General features: G+C 35.2%; 1 protein-coding gene across 8 annotated transcripts in view; it reads right to left on the bottom strand.

Moving 5' to 3' along the window:
- Positions 1-1795: 1795 nt before the first annotated feature.
- Positions 1796-20054, bottom strand: part of NSUN6 (NOP2/Sun RNA methyltransferase 6) — a 36754-nt gene continuing 18495 nt past the window's right edge. For 6 of the 8 annotated variants that reach the window (XM_026686392.2, XM_087945463.1, XM_087945462.1 and 3 more), the window contains 9 exons: positions 18362-18441; positions 16900-17009; positions 15166-15319; positions 12866-12947; positions 10745-10864; positions 8037-8178; positions 5952-6100; positions 4714-4839; positions 1796-2451 (listed from right to left, as the gene is read on the bottom strand). In XM_026686392.2, coding sequence (XP_026542177.1) covers positions 2245-2451; positions 4714-4839; positions 5952-6100; positions 8037-8178; positions 10745-10864; positions 12866-12947; positions 15166-15319; positions 16900-17009; positions 18362-18441 — 1170 coding nt within the window. In that variant the 3' untranslated portion in view covers positions 1796-2244. The remainder of the gene's footprint in view (positions 2452-4713; positions 4840-5951; positions 6101-8036; positions 8179-10744; positions 10865-12865; positions 12948-15165; positions 15320-16899; positions 17010-18361; positions 18442-20054) is intronic. The other 2 variants (XM_087945466.1, XM_026686393.2) reach the window with 1 other exon arrangement.

Below are 20054 nucleotides of genomic sequence, written 5' to 3'. Positions count from 1 at the left end.
ATTTTATATTTGTTCAGGTTTCTGAGAGTTAACTACAATTAATGATCATATTTTTCCCAATTACTCTTCAAAAATGTGGAAGGAATTATGTAGCCATTCCTTTTTTATGAGATAATGGGTTTTCCATTAGGAAGCAATTTGCTCAAAATTTTGACACACAGAAATTACTATATTTTCATATTGAAAAAGCTTGACTTTATAATTTAAGTAATTTTTTTAGGATGAAGTGCTTCAGATCTCCTTTCAATACAGCTTCTTTCTGTTATCAAAGAAGTAGCTGACCATGTTTTTAGGTTTCTGCCCAGGACTGAAAAAAGAGGTATTACAAAATTAATGGAATTCTATAATAACATTTGAGTTGTACAACACTCTCTCTCCAAATTCCTGGTGTAGTACTTGTGATACTTTTTTCTTTTTGCAAATCATAAATGTAGTTCCAAAGACAACAAAAATACTTTATATAACATATTAATTTGTATAACATATCCATATATCTCATCAAAAGATTCTTGAGTTGAGCTTTGCTAGATGCTCATTTTGTAACTTAATCTTATTTTAGATGCTTAAATGCTACCATTCCCAGTTCATTTTTCCTCAGCAGCATTGAAGCATTCTATGTCTTCAGCAAGATGAATTCTATGAGATTTTTACCTTTGTTAATCTTTAATTCTACTTTCCTGAACAGGATTTTTATTTACCAAATCACATTGGAGTACTAATCTTGCTTGAAGGCCTGTGATTCCCCAGACAATTTTTTTCAGAACTGGAATCATTCATCTGAATTCCTTTGCATACAAATAGAATATATCAGATATATCAACTAACAAAAATCAGATTATCCTTTAGGTTTTTTTTTAATATTGTCTATTCACTATTTATAGATAACATACTAGATTATGCTACCTGGAGAAAATGCAGCAAACATTATGAGTTGAATGTCACTAAAGCCACATTATTTTAAAACCTAAACAAATTATTCCAAGCATTCTGTCCCCTTATTTTCATTTTACTTCCATATGGAAACAGATTAATATTTCTAATTGTTCTATTTTTCTATCGCTTTTCAACGAGTATCCAACACCTATTTTTGTGCAGATTTAAGATGTTTTTGTAACTTTACTCCAAATTCCGCATTTTTTAATCACTTGCATACATTACAAAATTACTCTCTATTCCCTTGCCCAACATAATATAGTAAGATTTCAATAGGACATTATATTTAAATTATCAATAAAAGATGCAGGTCTGCTATTCTTGTGTCAAAAAAGTACCATAGAACTTGAAAAGTATAATCAAAATGATACAGTATGAAACTAGTGGACCTTCCTTATGTTGGAGGGGAGGGTGCTGTTAAAATAAGTAAGGAGACCATAGTAAGAAAAATAAAATCAATCTTGATGTGGGTAATGTTGACACATATACATATTAAAATCCAAAACAAAAATGTTGGAGAGTTTTTCATAAAGCATACACAATTGTACAATTGCTTTATCTCCAACATGGCAAAAATTGCCAATAAGTGGCTTTAAAGTGAAACTAAAATTTAAGAAGGACATGAGTATTCAGAAGACAAGTCAGAGGATTTCCCTTGCTTCTTCAGCTCAGTATTTCTTCTTTGATTCTGCTCCAGAATCAAACACATCTGTTATTGGAATGTCAGCATTCCTGAGATATAAGGGAACATGCACTGTTGTGCTGATAGGGCCAAGCAAAACACTTAATTTTGTGGAGAAGGAGTTAGAAAGCTCTCAAATTAATGATAATAAAAAGCAGTCAAATGCTCACTTAATACCAATTTTGATTAAATGTTCTTTAATACCATAAAATTGTTTTTCAAAAGCAATCTGTAAGGTGTTATAAAGTGTATTAAAATCCATTCAAACTTTATTTTGAACTCAGTATGGTATAGTTTGAAAGTAAGATTACTACTGTGTGTGATAGTAAACAAAACTATATGGATAAACTGAGCAAACAATTTTCCATAATTAGTGACCTGTTGTTAATGTAAAACCAAATGAAACTTTAAAACTTTCCAAATTACAGTGGCCCATTTCTGTAGACTTGTTTCTCCAACCTGCGGATTTCTCCCAGGAGAAACAGCTGGCTGATTTTACTGCTGCTATGGCAACTATGTCGTCAGTCTGTTGGCTTGGCAACATAGCTGGAGCACAAAGCACAGTTTGGAACACTCCAAAGACTGAAAGGAAAGCATATATTTATTTACATTGATGTATAAAGTAATTTTCATTGCACTTTTATAAATTTTGCAATAAAAAATCCTATACAGTCTTTGTTTGCTAGACGTATCAAATCTTCGTAGTTGACATTTTGCAAAGAATAACAGTCAATTCCCTGCAAAATAATTTCAGATGGATCAAATCTCTGTAGCAGTTTCAGCTTCTCAGGTGACAGTCCAGCTCCCATCATGCCTTCTCCTCCAACATGGGGCTTCTTATAGGGAGGGGAAAAAAGAAACAGTTGGTTATTTGGCTGGTCACTATTTAACTTAAAATAGAAGCTGATATTTATAAAGGTTAGTCCTCTACCTTTGCAATAACATTATTGTAATATTTTTATAGCAGAAAATGGTCTTGCTATAAATCCTCTGTAAAGAACAGTGATTCAAAATTATATAAAAAGAAAAATGAAAACTATTCCTCAGCCATAATATAAGAAACCCTAATTTAATGCCAACCAAAGTGTCCTCAGTAGGTACAGTTTATATCTATATACATCATTTTATTAGTATGCTAAAAAATAACATAGTAATAAAATAATAAAGCATAAAATTGCTATATTTATTAGGAAAAAATAAATATAGATGAAAAGGGACATGATTATATTAAGTTGCCATCTAAAATAATTGAGTTCCTTTGTTGTAGGTGGAAGCCATTTCCTATGTTAAGTAACAGAACTGTATTAAAACTTAGCCTCACTCTCAGAGACACACAAGGGAATATGTCTCATAGAATTCAGTTGCCCTTCTGCTATTTTCAATTCTTTTGCAGGAGGCAAATCGGTATGCAACATAACTGTCAGATCTATTCTTATGAATATTATGGCAAAACCGGGCAGTTTGCAGGCTCTGATCCACGCCCCACCAAGCAGGTAGAAGATACAGGGTTTAGGGTTTTTTTAACTTCTGCATTTACTGTTTTATTTATCACCAATGGACCTAATGCTCCTACTTCCTATTTTTCCCACAACTACACTGAATCGTGAGTTGGGATAACCTTGTCCTAAAAGGATTCCCCCAAAGTCACTCAGTCAGTTTTCATACCTAAAGGGGGGGTAGAACTAATTTCATTTAATCTAGCAAATCAACTTTAATACTTAAAATATATATGCTAATAGAAATGATTACCCAGTTTTAATTTGGGTACTAAAAATGCAAAGGCAATCCTTTAAGGCTCAGCAAATTAAGGACAAAGTCCACTTCCTTGCCTTACTGGATTCAATACCTCAACAGTAGTTTGTAGCAGGAAATATAATATTGATTGGGCATGCTTTGCACAAAACTCTTCCTGATACTAAAAGCCTATTGCAATATTGTGAATTTTTTTTCTCTAAGGTATGTAACCATCCCGAGAAATTATGAGGTCTGCTTTCCATTTCTAAAGTAGATTGATGTTTACTTTCTTTCCTAAAGTATTTCATTTTAGCATTTGTACGATTTACAGAATGTGAATTTCAAAAATAAATGCAACATTCAGTCAAATCCATCCAACTTCTGTTCAAGTTGGCTTAACCATGCAGAGTTTGTTTAAAAACCCAGTCAATCTCTAATTTTTACAAAATGCTACGCTAGGTTGTTTGTTTTTTAATGAAATCACATAATAATTGAGGAACGTTTCTTAGCTGTTTAGGACAGGAAGTTGAAAAGGCTGAAAAGACTCGTTCTGGTTGATATGTGTTGTGATAAACCATAGTTTAGCAACATATTAATGCCTTCTCAAATGTTTTCTATTTTTTTCCCTTAAGTACTTCAATTTCTTGGAGACTGCCTGGATAGGTCCCTTCAGGTTTTTTGGCAAATTTTTTCGGAAGTGGTTTGCCATTGCCCTCTTCCTAGGATTGAGATAAAGAAGGGGTGTCTAAGTCAAGGCCCTCCCAGCCTCTGTTTTCAACCACGATAGCCTCCTACAGCCCTTTGCCAATGAAAATGGAGCTCTGTTTTCACTGGCAGAGGGTTACAGGAGGCATCGCAGCCGAAAACAGAGCTCTGGAGACCGTTTTTGCTGGTAGAGCACTCGGGTCACCACAGCACCCCCAGCATGAGTGACGTCAAGCTGGCTACGCCTACCCCGGCCCCCGACATCAAACAACCCTCAATGAAGTTGAGTGTGACATCCCTGAGATATTACCAGGGTAACCAGAGTAGAACTCCTGGTTTCTAGCCTGAGGCTTTTACCACTGCACCAAACTGGCTCTCTATGGATATAAGCAAAATATGGGAAAGAATTTAAAAATTACAAAATATATTTTTCCTAGGCAGCTGGATAAAATTGTTAACTACAAGAAAAAAACAAAAGAAATGATAGATTCTTGATAACATGATAGACACTTCTTGATCTCAGCTCAATCTTTATAGATACTAAAATTATTGTAATTCGGGAAATTCTTCCACAAGATGTTTTCAAGTGACAATGTAATATAAAAATGGGAAATAAAGTTACATCGATCAAATTTTACAAAAAAAAAGTTTGTTCTTACTTGTGACTTTAGTTGGAGGCAAGGAAAAGTTTCTAGTGCCCAAGCCACTTGCTCTTCATTCTCAGAAAGGGTAATTGTGCACGTACTATATACTAGGATGCCGCCTGGCTTTAGCAGTTGCACTGCCTAGGATGACAATCAGATTTTCACTTTGTAGTATTTCACAAATAACACTATTTTTTATAGATTACAGATAGTCCTCAACTTGCAACCATTCACTTAGGAACTGTTTGAAGTTATAGTCGTGCTGAAAAAAGTGACTTATGAATGATTCTCAATCATTGCAGCATCCAAATAATCACATGATCAAAAATTGGGGCACTTGGCAACTGGCATGTATTAGTGACAGATGCACTATTCCGGGGGTCATGTGATCACTATTTGCATCCTTCCCAGCTGGCTTCTGACTAGCAAATTCAGGGAGGGAAGCTTAACAACTGCATGATTTACTTAACAACTGCAATGAGTTACTTAACAAGAATGGCAAAAAAGTCACACAATTGGATGCAACCCATTTAACTTAGCAATGGAAATTTTGGGCTCAATTGTGGTTGTAAGTCAAGGATTACCTGTAGTTTAAAAGCTTCTCTACAGGTCAGTGGCACAATGCACATTAATTCTAATATTGGTTTTCGAAGATTCATGACTACTAATCATAATAGAACCAGCATAAAAATGTTGCAGAAAGTGAAGAACTCTTACTACGTCCACAACCTTGCCTCTATTTGCATCCAACCTTTTCTAGCAATACCGTGCTATGGAATGGTAAATATTATTTACCAGGAGATATTCTCAGAGGATGATACAATAATTCCCAAATTCTTTCTCCTTTAGGAGAAAAAGAAGAACCTGAAGACAACTTCTCTAAAGAATTGTATGAAAGACTACTTTCATTTTGGTTCAATGTCTTCCAATAGATAGCAGAAGACAGCTGAATAAATGAAAAGTTGAAGTTGCAATTTAACTAATACAGCAAATATCTTGATTCCTCCCCCCCCCCCCAAAAAAAAAATTTCAGGAATTGTTGTACAACCAAGGTACAGAAAAGTAAAATTCTTTAACAAATTTTTTTCCTGAAACTAAACTTATTTCTGCCTACAAGGATATGAGAAAAAGCTTGACAATCGCTTGTATTAATTTTAATAAAATGTATTTTTTTAAAATAACTCAGTAATCAACTGACAACTCCCAACCATCTTCTTCATATTTTATTTAATAGCTTTTACTATTAAACATACCACTCTAAAAAGCTTGCGCTGTAAAGGCTGATAGGAAGTTATTTCTTTTAAAGACCACGAATAAGCCAAATTTGGCCTCTGTCCCATTCCACTGCACGGAGCATCAAGAAGTATCCTGTCAAATGACGCAGGTAAGAATGGAGGTCCTTCTGCAAAAAAAAAAAAAAAAAAAAAAAAAAAAAAGAAGAAATATTTCAAAGTCTATAGTTCACATGTTTTGCATAACTAATTATTATTAATGAAAAATTCTGAGAATTGTTAATTAAAATTCCATGAATCATATCAATTTAATGTAGTTAATACAGTAGAATCTAGTTTAATTTAACTAGTTGAACCCTACTGGCATTGGTTTAAAGTCTTTTTAATTAACTGTTATAAATAGCCATTGTATTTGGATGGAATTCTTATTTATCACTATTATTTATGGAACAAATTTATATACTGTAGCTGCATAGATGACTCCAGGTGGCTTACAAAATTTTAATTATGGTTGTTTTTGCCTTTCACTCTATTTCTATGTAACAAGAAAATGTGTCCTGTTTAATTGGTATACAAGTTGATCCAGTCTCCTTAAACCTGTATCATGATGTCAAGTCAAGATTTAATATGTGTATTGAAATCCTGTGTAATAGACCAACACTTCACTTGTATTGATGAAAAATGAATCTAAGTACTAACATTTTGAAGTTAGATCTTTGTAGAAAGGCAAAATATGTTTATGAAGCAACTGATGTTGAAAGATTAAGTTCATTAAAAAGACATTCTATCTGTTGGACAAGTAATTTTCCTACTTTAGCCATTAAACTGCACTACACAATGATGAAAAATACAATAGACCTTTAATAAAAGTAGATCCTTCTTCCTCATTTTTTCCCATCTTATGTGCTCTGAGTTGCTCCTATGAAACTAGTAAGCTTCAGAAATTTTCATACAGGTAGTCCTCATTTAATGATCATTTAGTGAGTTACAATGTTGCTAAGCAAATGGTAGATAGGACCGCTCTTCGAAGTTACAGGTGGCAGCGCTCCCGCAGTCATATGATCAAAATTTGATTGCTTGGCAGCCCATCAGCATTTATTACTGCAGCATATATTTCAATTCCCCCACCTGCCTATACCTGCCTTCCCATCTCTGCCCTTTTGGCTACCCAGCACTCCTGCCTACCTCTGCAGCCTTCTGCCCTTCCAGCTGACCTTTGTCTTCTTCCTCCAACTGCTGAGGTGTGCCCAACCTAGGTCTCATAAGGCCATCGGCATAGAAGTGTGATGTCCTTGCCTAATGGCACACAGTCCTCAGTCTAATAACTACACATGATACTACCAGGAGCCCTAATGCAGTATTGTGGCTGACTCTGCCCACAGCCTAGAGTTCAATCCTGATGGGGCTCAAAGTTTATTCAGCCTTCCATTCCTCTGAGATTGGTAAAATGAGGAGCAAATTGTTGGGGGGAATATGCAACTAATGCTTTACATTGTAAACCAGTGATCCCCAACCTTTTTGACGCTGCGGCCCGGTACCGGCATCAGCTGGGCGCCGCGGCCCGGTACCGGCATCAGCTGGGCGCCGCCATCTTTTTTGATGAAAAAGTGCTTCCGGTGAGCTTTCTACCGGAAAAGCTCACGGAGCGCGCTAACCGCCATCTTTTTTGATGAAAGCGTGCTTCCGGTGAGCTTTCTACCGGAAAAGCTCACGGGAAGCACTTTTTCATGAAAAAGATGGCGGCGCCCAGCAAGCCGCGGACCGGTAGGAGTTGTTCCGCGGACGGTACCGGTCCGCGGACCGGTGGTTGGGGACCCCTGTTGTAAACCATCCAGAGAGTGCTGTAAAGTCCTTTAGAGCGATATATATGCCTAAATGTATTGTAACCAGAACTACTGTTGCTAAGCAGTGAAGCCATGCAATGCTTTGCTTAATGACCACATCACTTAGGAACAGAAAGTCTAGTCCCACTTAGATTTGTTAAGCAAGGATTACATATACAATTTTACTCACTGCATCTTACTGTGTCATCCAAATCAAATTCAAGTTAGCCTTGATATCAACCTGTATTATTCCATGAACAATAATAGCAAAAAGTCACATTACCTTGTCCATCTATTTTGCTATCAGTAAGTGCTTTAGTACCATCATAACAAAAAGCTTTAATACAATTCAAATTTAGTAGTGCAGCATTTTGTTCAATCTTTTTCACTCTGTCTGCTATCTTGTCCAGCGCTATTACTTCCCCCTAAAAATTAAAAATCAAAAGTTTTGAAAAGTTTTGAAGTTTTAAACCACTGTTAAAACTGCTAAAGTATAGAAGTTGACACACATAATTTCAAATAACTGAAGTGCAATGCATAAAGCACCAGATTTACACAACATATAATCTGTTTGAGCCCCAATTCAGTATACACCTTCAATGCCTGCATCTGAAAAACGTGGTGACTTTCTCCATGTATCTCAGAGTCATCACACCATTCCTCATTTCTTAAGCAGCAATGCTTGATTTAATATGTTACAGTTTACTCATGGCAAACTTCACTAAGACCAAGTAATATGTTTCATTCAAATACTGTAACATAGGTCAAGCTGTAATTTTTCCATGTTAATAGTCTCTGTGCGAGGACCCTAAAAACTACACACTTAGGAATGCAAATGGATAAAAACGTCAACACCACACATAGACACTTAAGCAGAACATTATTTCTGTGTTTCAGGATTGTGTTCTGCATGCTGGCAATTTCACCATACTGGAAAACTAAACGGTTCAATGAACATAACAGCATAACATCCGGATTATAATTAGAACTATGAATTAATTGGAAGCACAGTGCCAAACAGCACAGCTAACATAAGTAGAGTTATCACATGGGCATACCAATATTCCTCACTGCACAAACTGATGCTGCATTTTGAAACTTCCAAGTCATCTTCCAGAACAGTCCCATGTAAAATGCATTGCAATAATCAAGTTGTGAAGTGACATAGGCTTGAGTGAATATTTGAAGACCCGTGTGATCCAGAAAAGGATGCAACTGTATATTAGATGGAGATGTTGAAAGGGCCTCTTAGCCAAAGCTGCCATCGAGTAAGAACTATGAATCCAAAAAGATTCCTAGATTGCACATCAGCCTTGAATGAGAAAGTGTGATTCCATCCAAGGAAAAATGGAAAATTCCCAGATCTAGCTGACCTAATATTCACAACCATTCAGTCCTGACAATTTTTAATCAAGTTCATTGACCATCCCTCCATATCCAGGCCAAACAGTCTTTAAGCATTGGCATAGAACTTTGGCAGCTCAATTGGCCAGCCTGGGGTCAACAGATATAGTTGGTATCATTATTGATTATACTGATTATACTCATCATTGATTATACTGGACCCTAACTGGCCAGTAAACTAATGGTGTAGTTGTTGGAACAAGAGGGAAGAAAGTGTTGAACGCTGTATTATCCCAAAAAGGAGGGTTTGGGGGACAATTCATTCCCCTTCTGCCAACACCAACCAGAATGGCTCTGAAGGTAGGAAGAGAACCATGTAAAACAAGGCTCCAAACTACTATTCTTTGAATCCAATCCAGAAGGATACTAAGATTGAATGCATAAAGACTTGCCATGAAATCAAGGAGCACAAGAAAGAATGCACCACCCCTATCCAAACCTGCCCAGATTATATACAAGTCGAACTGAGGCTGATTCCATATTAAATACTGAAATCTGACTGATATGGGGTTAGATAATCTTTGTTCCAGGGGAATCTGCAACTAACATGGGAAGATTGGAGACAGGTCATTACCAAATGGCGTGGATCCAGGAATAATCTTGAGGAGGGAGTCTTCAAGGCCAATCGCACCACCCCCTTTCTCTACCACCACAGCACAAATAATTTTCCTGCTAATGACCTAAGAAGGATCTCAACCCAATAAGCAGATGGATCAACCAGGTAGCCTTCAAGAGTAACCAATTCAACTCAACTCAGATTATACTCCAAGACTCATACATCAGTCTATAAAATCCTAGTTCATTGGACTACCCACTTGAAAGTTCTTAGTTTCCTGACATTTTTAATTGCAATAAATTTTTGCTAAATTTGTATTATGTCAAAATCTGCTTACTCTTTCTCCAAGATAAGAGCCCAGAATTTTTTTTAGAACTCATGGCTGTTTATGGCTTATAGGCAGCATATGGTTAGTAGCATGGGGACACATTCCAAAAATGAAAAAAAAAAAAAGGACAAACCAGCCAAATTCAACAGAAATTGAGTTTAAACCTATTTAATTTTAATTAAATGTATACCCCCCACATATGTATGGGCATATTTTCAAAAAGCACCTATTTTCATTTAGCAATTTATTGCTTGAATTAGTAGATTTGTGATAACTTAACAAGATCAATGTCCCTTTAGCAAGTCTATGTAGCTTATTCGATTAGAAAACATACATAAATTTCAAATATGAAAGCTATGCTATTTTGAATTATCTGTGAATTTCAGCCAATGCGTGAAATAAGCTATGCTAATAAAATACAAGCAAGTTTCTGAGGTGGAAGGGAAGGAGGGAAAGAGGGAAAGGAAAGGAAAGAAAGAAAAAGAAAGAAAAAAGAAAGACGCTATGCTAATAAAATACAAGCAAGGAAGGGAGGGAGACAGAAAGAGAAAGGGAAAGAAGGAAGGGAGAGAAAAGAAATAAATAAAAGGAAAGGAAGGAAGGAAGGAAGGAAGGAAGGAAGGAAGGAAGGAAGGAAGGAAGGAAGGAAGGAAGGAAGGAAGGAAGGAAGGAGGGAGGGAGGGACGGAAGTATGGTGACTCACCTCATCATGCATTAGAGTTGCAAGGTGGGTAGTTTTGCCCCCAGGAGCAGCACACATATCCAAGACTCTTTGTCCTGACTGAGGATTTAAAACGTAACTCACAACTGATGAGGGCAAATTCTAACAAAGGAAGTGATAAAAATATTTTAATAACCCAGAGATCACAAAAATACTGGAATATTTTTTTCTGAATGTATGCCTGACCTTTCTTCTAAGAATCTAAACTGTCTGTGCATGAATGTTTGTTTTAATTCTATAAACAATCTTCCAAATTGAAGTTATTTGGTTGTCTGGAAAACTGTAAATAATAAAAACCAAGCCTCTTTTGATAGAAGAAGCTATTTCTTTAAAATCAATATTTTCTCTTCCTCAGAGTTTTTGATGATACTTGGTATGACTCCTATGGTTGGCTCCTATCCTTATTATATTGCTTTTAATGTATTATATTGCTCTTTGTTGGGCAACTGTAACTGTGTTTCTCTGTCACATTATAACTTGTAAATTGCTCAGTATAAATTGCTTGTTCAGTGATATAAAAGTTTAATAAACAAATAATATATGGCTGAAAGTTCCAAAGTCAAGCACTTTTCTTATGGCAGGTGGATCAAATATGAGTAGGCATAACAGAATTTTCTGATAAGGCTGTTCCTTATTGTATTTTCTAGCCTCTTCCATTCTCTATCCTCTGTTCCTCCCTTGCCATACTTCCAAACCAAGTCTTGGGATGCACCCATCCCCTTTTTCATTTTCTAAGCCTGCCTATAGAAGCTAGATGAGACCCAGAGGCACTGTTAGAAATAGTAAAAGAATGATGCTTGATTTTTTGCAAGATGAGTCCTTTCAGTTCATTTTGAATTAAAAGCATTTAAAACAAGTAACATTATATGAAACAAAATCCTGATGGATGCAAGTATTGATAGACTCAAACACTACACCAACAATACTTTAGTAGATTATACTGATATTGAAAATGAACTTCTTAGTAAACTTGAAATTGATTATATTGCATGGTTAATATTTTTAAAAAATTAACATCTGACAACTTGTGAAATACAACGAATGGTGCAGTGGCCTAGAGGTAGAACTCTCGCCTGACAATCAGGAGGCTGTGAGTTCGATCCTAGGTAGAGGTAGATAGTTCTCTCTCTGGGCATGTTGAAAATATATCTGCTGAATATAACTCTGCATTGGCGACAGGAAGGGCCAGTAAACACTCAGCTCCATTCAACTGCCCCGACTCCACCCCGCAAGGGATTATGGGGTTGTTAAAAGATGACTTGTGAAATACAATACTTTAAATGGAAACACAATAAATTGGGAAATGTCTCATTGTTACTTTAAATGTACAAATAACACAACAATGTATTAAATATTAAATTCTACTTTTCTCCATAAAGTTTGATTTTTACAGCAAGGATTGGAGAAGCAGTCTTCCCAATCCTGATGTTTTCTGCAAGCAAACCTTGGAAAAAAAACATGATGAGCTGATATACTTCCCTGAACTCTTGAACTGGAATAAAAAAGGAAATTCTAAACAGTCTGGTCATAAGTACATTTGGATTTCAAGTTAAGGTTTTTATTAGTTTACATGGCCCGTTTGTTTCTGGCTTACCATGATTTCAGCCATATCACTATAGTATCTAAGCAATGGCTATGTAGTATATGCAAATCCAGCCAGTATACTTGATCCCAGGAATGTATAAATAGTCCTTATGACTACAATCAAGCACAAAATTTATGTTGCTATGAGAAATTTGTTAAGTGAATTTTGCCCTATTTTACAACTTTTCTTGCCATATTTGTTAAGTGAATCACTAGAATTGTTACATTAGTAACATGGTTATTAAGTGAATCTGGTTTCTTCATTGACTGCTTTTCAGAAGGTTGGAAAAGGGGATCATATGACCACAGGACACTGCAATCGTCATAGATGTGAATCAGCTGTCAAGCATTCGAATTAAAATCATGTGACCATGAGAATGCTGCAATGGTCATAAGTGGGAAATATGGTCATAAGTCGCTTTTTTCAGTACCATTTGAATGCTGACTAAATGAACTGTTGTAAGTTGAGGACTACCTGTATTGAAATCTTAATGTTCAGAAAATAGTAATATAACATACCTGTAAAAATACATAACTGGATAACATATTGTCAAATGAGGGACTACGGTAAATTGGTTCAGTCATTTTTATTCCCAAACCTCTGAAAAACATAACAACGGAACATGAATAAATTGTCTGCTCCTCATTTCTAGTTTGACATTATTTAAATGTACATTACTTATTGGGGGATATCAGATAATACATGCTATTAATTTAACACATTCTGTTTTTACTTTCAGGAACATTAATTAGAGAATAAGCCATTTGAATCCATATATTTTAAACTTATTATAAAATTTCTTCTCTCAAACGGGTTTGTTAGGTGTGATTTAATTCAAAACAGATTGCTGTCACTGTTAATAATATCGAAATAATGTTTTTCCATAGGAATTTGGCTTTACAGTTAAGTTGGTTGATTTGTATAATTTTATTGAAAGCTCTCATCAACATATTATTCAAGAACCCTAGGGAAATTCTTGTGAGATTTCTAAAAATGTTGCTTCTGTACCATTAAAAGCATAAAATTATTTCCTATATGTTAAATAATCCAATGTGTAAAACTGATTGCAATCAGTCACTGAGCCTAATAAAGCCTACAGGATCCATATAGCATTAAGAATCAGGAAAAAGATTGGGAAAGTTACTTTCAGTCTAAGATAAAAGTGGGATGCAAATGATAATGGTTATGAAGATGGTGATGATGAAACTATCATAACTTAAAGTCCATATCAATTCCAGATCAATATCTATTTGTGGTCCTCTAAGGAAATTCCTAATTCTTATTTTCTGTAGACTGTTTCTACCTCTTTTTACATTCCTGTTATACGACAGGAGTGGAAATCCTTTCCAAGTCAACAATAAAACATGAAAATAATTGTGTTAGATAGGTTAAATCAATGCTATAATTTCTAACCACCCAGAATTGTCCCACATTCCAAGACTAAAGATTATCAGCATAGCTGAGAGAAAATAAATAAAGGAGAGAGAATATTTGTAACTCAGGGTTGACATGAGGGGTTCTTGGTGTTCTCTGAACTTGCTTGTTTTCTTGCAGATGTTTCATTACCCAAACTAGATAATATTATTGGTGCTAGTCATTAGCACTGATGATGTTACCTAGTTTGGGTAATGAAACATCTGCAAGAAAACAAATGAGAGAAAATTAACCACTCATTCCAAAGAAAGTCTTCAGAATTGCTTTAAGTCAATATTGATTGAACATTTCAATATTCTAAGATTTTTTTAAAAGACAGCAAAAAAAAGAGGGGGAATATAAATCAAAATGTACTGTTAATTGGTAAATAACTGCAATGAACATGAATAAATGCTTCACACTGGGAAGAATAGTTAGAACACTAAATAGGGACAGACTGAGCTGTTGCAATCTGACTATATCAACAGTGAGGCATATATTATTCCTGATACAATTATTAATTTAATTGAAAAATATAGAATGATTCAAGTAAACAATGTCCCAAAGCTTTTTAAATCAATAAAATTGTTCCAGAGCTAAATCTTGATAAACAAAATCTGAATAAATTCAATACATATATTTTCTGTATAATTACTATATATATAATGTTTAATAATCTTTATAAATGTTTATTAATGTTTAACTATTTAACCAAAGGTAATAATAGGGTCTCTTTGGAAGGAATTTAGTAGAACTTTTTCCTACTCATTTTATTAAAAAGCACAAGCTTTTATGAACTGTCTTTCAATTTTTTGCTACCATGAACTTATATGACACTGCTACTACAGTGGCTATGATCTGACTCTTTTATTCAGGCCTTATTATATTGAATATTTTTTTGTTTACTAGTAGAGAAATTCTCCATCTGCACTCTATCACTATTTTTAATTATAAATATTTTAATAATATAAAAAGTAAAACAATGCTAATAATTATTAAATCTAGCCATGTCCTATAGTACTATCAAGGCTGCAACAGACTATTATGCAAAAAATACCCTCAGTGGTTAACTATGAACTACTGTATTACTGAAGCATAGAGCCAATAAATCAGAAGTATCAGAAAACATTATCATTTTAATTCATCTTCAAAGATTAGTTCCTATGAGATTTCTCCGTTTCTGATAATGATATCTGAGAATAATTTATTTGACTAAGCAAGATTCAGATTCAATTTTTTTGTTGAAAAGCCTCAACATTGGAGAAATAAACCCAACAGGAATTTGGGCTAAAGTATATATACAAATTAGTTGGATAGTGAGATGACTTACAAACAGCTGTAGCTTTCTATTAAAATAAGCAATTTGGGGCAGATTTTCAACCATGGTTATACACTTCTGACTTACTTCAATGGACCACTAGAAGTAAATATTTCATTGCGGCTCAGTTCTGAAATCCCATTTCCAATGAAAACTTTATTGCCGGAAAACTCTTTGGCTCCTCTTTTGCATTTCCCTTCAATATCAGAGTACACAGAAACCACACTTCCAGCTTTCATGACTGGGGAAAAGAGAGGGAAAGATATCTTTGGGTTTTTGTTCTCCTTGGCTCAAGAACAAAGATGCAGACATTCACTGGGGATTTTGTGACTCCACATATTTGAACCCCATGCGTCCAAAAGAATGTACTTGAGTCAAGATAAGCTCTGGAAAAACATCACTGATGTCTATTCCAGATGCAGACTTGGCAATGTTTTACATAACTTTTAAAGGAATACATCCTAATGTTTAATCCTCAAGAAAAAATAATATTCTAACATTATAGGCTTGCAGATTATGGAAGGGGAAAGGAAGGACTGTAGAATACTTTGGCTGAAGCATCTAAATCTATGAAAATGAGTATGAAAATGAGATCATAATAAAGCTCTGAAAATAAAATTGTGGGCCCAGCTGTCCAAGATGCATCACACTACTGCCTATAAATAAGCAGGTTGTAAATAAGCATATGGATTTTGAAGAAGCAGGATTAGAAAGTATATTGACACTTTTCAACTGTACTATTGGAAAAGACTCCCAAGAATAACATGGATAGTTCAGAAAACAAATCTGGATCCTAAGACAAATCAATCCAGAATTCCAACTCAAGGTACCAATGACCACATTCAAATTACTCTATTTCAGCCATATCATTAAAACTTAGATCTCTGGAGTGGTCCATGCTGGGAAACTTGGAAGGATAGCAACAGCAATAAGACTTACATGCCACTCCATAGTGCTTTACAGCCTCTCTAAGAAGTTCATAGCGTCAGCACATTGTCCCTCAACAATCTGGGTCCTCGTTTTACCAACCTCGGAAGGATAGAAGGCTGAGTCAACCTTGAGCCAGTCAGGATCAAATTCCTGGCCATGAGCAGTGAATTAGCTTGCAATGCTGCATTCTAACCACTGCGCCACCATGGCTCCTATATTTTGAAAGACTTGAAGGGACAGATTAGGAAAATGTAGGGAAAATGTACATGTCTATGTGAACCCACTTGATTATGCATAATCAATTAAACAGGCATGAGAAAATATATATGGAAAGAATGATGAAATGGGTATTGGTGGGGAGATTCTTGAAAATTCAGTTTTAACATTAAAAAATAACTTATCAAAATGGCTACAACAGGATACAAATATAAAAAAGACAACAAGATGAAAGGTGTATTAACAAAAGAAAAGCATGTTAACACTTAAACAACCATATATATATTTATGTATTATAAACACAGAAAAAATCTTCTATGATTTGAGACTGTGGTCCTGTGGGCAAGAGATGTTGGAACTACAACTCATTCCTGCTACTTGTACCCTCCATAAGGACTAAAGGACCCATCTTATAACTTCTTTAAACAGCTAAAACAGCTAGCAAATTCTAATCTTGTTTTTATGCACAGTAATTATCAGAACAGTGTCAGTCTTCTTGAATATAGCTAAATTTTGTTATGCTGCCTGTAAATTAGGCAGACTTTAATGAACCCACTCCCCATTATAATATTTTATCTTATTTTGTTTTTAATTTATATTAACTCATTTTTGTTGGCAATTATAGACAATGACCATAATAAAAAATATTCATTAAACATACACAATCACTCTTACATTTTGAAGCAGATATAATCCCAGGAGCATAAACATGTGCTCCACGAAGCACAGCACTTCCACACTGTGCATCAACAACTACTTCATTTGGCAATCTTTGCAGATCCTTTCTGCAATGGAACAGTGATATTAAATAAAATTAGCTTATTAATATTACTTTTTAAAAAGCACTAACTTGACCACTTCCCACTCCCACCCACAATTAGATTTTTTTTCCTATTTGCCAACCGTGCAATTGCTTTCTAGCTTTTTAATTTCATTTGCAGCCTTTCAATTTTAAAGTTGCAGCTTATAATAATTGTATGTAAAAGTCACATTAGCAAATGTAAATATGTTTTCATAAAACTAAGGAGTTCTTTAAAAAGTAGTAACATTTAGAGAGGGCACATTATTGATAGCTAATCTCACACACACAATGTGTTTCTAAATTTCTGAAATATATAACCAACTAGAGCTCCTGTTTTTATTGAGTGAAGATGCTTCAAAACAGCCCCCCCCCCAATTTTTGAGCTGTGGATCAGTACCAGCCCATGGCCTGTTGAGAACTGAGTCATGGAAGCGGCAGACAAGCGTGTGAAGCTTCATTTGCACATGCATGGGATTTAGGTTGAGCATGCAAAGACATCCCCTGTCCCCCTCCTGCTGCCACCACTGCCAGTCCATGGGAATGGTTGGGGACCGCTGCTTCAGAATACATGGTAGAACAAACACAGCACCTCTCTGAAATTTATTACAGCAGCTGAATCTGTTTGCAGGATCTCTATATGACAAGCCATCCTAAAAAAAGACTGAGGTGCTTTAGTGCTTTAATGACTTTTAGGAAAGTGTTGCATTAATGCTCTTTTGTGTTCTGAAGCACTTCTTCACAATCCAAAACTCTGCAAATTGCTAGTAATTGCAATTTTCACCCATCATGCATCACAGCATAATAAATATTAAATATTAAAACATTGACATTCTAGGGAAAGAGATTTTAGTTATGCTTTCCTTTCATTCTCCAGTAGAGAGATAATTATCAAAGAAACCCAAATTATTGATAAATAGCTGTTTTGAATAGAATAAAAATATTTCAAATATTGTGAACTTATCTTTGGTTTATCTTTTTGTCCAAGCATGTAAAAGCTCCTGTATATAAATCATGGTGTGAATATGGCCTGCTTGAAATTGCTTGTCAGATTTTATCAAAGAAATGTGAGAGATCATCCATGGAAGGCAAACACATAAGCTCAAGATTTGCTGTGGTTTATCTCCTTCATATCAAATTATGATTTTAAATGAATATGTTAATATTCATTAATAATGAATATTAATTCCATGTTAATAAGCAGTGATAAATGAACACATATTTTTCATGTATCATCTGTATATTCAAAATCAGGATTGGTCTAGGAATGCTTGAAATTCCCTAGAATGAAATCAAACCCGAACACACACGCACGCACACACACACACACACACAAACCTGGGTCCAAGAACAGGAATAAGTAACATGTCAGGAAGTTCTGGATGTTGTAGAACTGGAACAGTAAGATTTTCATACTGCTGTAAGTTGAAGATGAGGACATTATAGTTATAATATTGTATCTAATATTTAGACAGAAATATTTATGGTCAAATAAGTAAAGTCTGTATATAATACCAGTGTCTACAGGAGAGTCAGTATCATGCAGATTTTGATCCCCCAGTGGATATCACTACTGTATAACTTGCAATGACATGCTTCCTTTCAGAATTCAAAGATTAATCTGCTTCAGATCCTACCAAAAATAAGTAGGCTTCCAAATGGAATACTGGAATACTGTGGACATTTGCCCATTGTTCCACTGCACTTGTGAAAACACCTATGTCCCTCTCTCTATAGAAATTAACAAAGTGCAAAAGGATATCTGAAAGATGGGTTATGTAATACATTCTAGGTCATTTACAATTGACAGTACATTCTATAGTAATAGCTGAAGGAATGATTTTCTCTTACATTATTAGCAAGCATAGAAATAGCATGCTGCTGAGTACCTTTGTTTAGGATAGACTTAATGATCCACATATATCTAACAGCAAAATGAACAATGGAATCCCTTTTGGGGTTGCTTGATAATGGAATGGAATGTAAACAATAATGTAGTTGCATTTTTTTTAAACCCACAATGCTGATTATTTTCACTGTTCACTCTATGCTAGCCTACTAAGGAAAGCTTTAGCATAAGCTGATTCTAAACATATCCTTGCTTTGCACTGATTCCGGCTAAATGCTGAAATGTCCATTATTTATTTATCTCTAGAGAAACAAGTAGGATTTGCCAACGCAGATATAGTAGAATTACTTCACCATCTGCTTTGAAGATCAAATAATATAAAGCAAATGTTTTCTGAAACTAAGATAAGGATAATTATTTTTTTAAAAAGAAAAAAGTTCTGAGGTAATATTTTAGATCCTATCCTTGAATGAGAAGAAGACATTGTGCTATTAGTAGATTTAGGCCTTAAAATAAGGTATTCTGGAGCTGGAGAAAAATAATTATAAATTCAATGCCTCTTTGGTCTGTTGAGTAGCCCCTGATTTAGGTTTACCAAGTATAACAGGCTGAGGAAAACCAATTTTGCTTCACAGGGCCATAACAACAGTTTTCTTTTTTAAAAAATCAATGGTACAATCTAACACCAATTCTTACCTGCCTCAGCACACCACAGCAGGGTTTTAGAGCTGCAGATAGTCCAAAACATCCTTCTCTTGATGTTGCTTTCCCTCACTCTTGTATGCAATTTATTTAATTACTTACAGGTTACACCTGCAACACAATGTCTGCCTGACTTTTCGATATGTAAACTTCTCACAATATTTCAACAAAGATTCTAAATAAAAGCATTTTATTTAGATTCTAAATAAAAGCATCAGGCAAAGATTCTAAATAAAAGCATCAGGCAGATCCCATATGAAGACGACATCATCATCTCTGGCGACCTGAATGGTCATGTAGGGCGGGACAAAAACGGACACCAGTGCCACGGTGGGCACGGCACAGGTGATATGAATGAGAATGGCCAGAGGATCCTGGACTTTGCTGACTCCCATGATATGACCATCACGAACACCTGCTTCATTAGGCGAGAACCCCAACTCCTCACCTACCATAGCAGAAATGGGAACCACCACACAC

The sequence above is a fragment of the Notechis scutatus genome, chromosome Z, assembly GCF_049901735.1.
Source record: "Notechis scutatus isolate UNSWTSFEM ecotype Mainland chromosome Z, rNotScu1.2, whole genome shotgun sequence".
Lineage (NCBI taxonomy): Eukaryota > Metazoa > Chordata > Lepidosauria > Squamata > Elapidae > Notechis > Notechis scutatus.
Note: the sequence above shows the minus strand (reverse complement) of the source record. Positions and strands in the feature narration are given on the sequence as shown.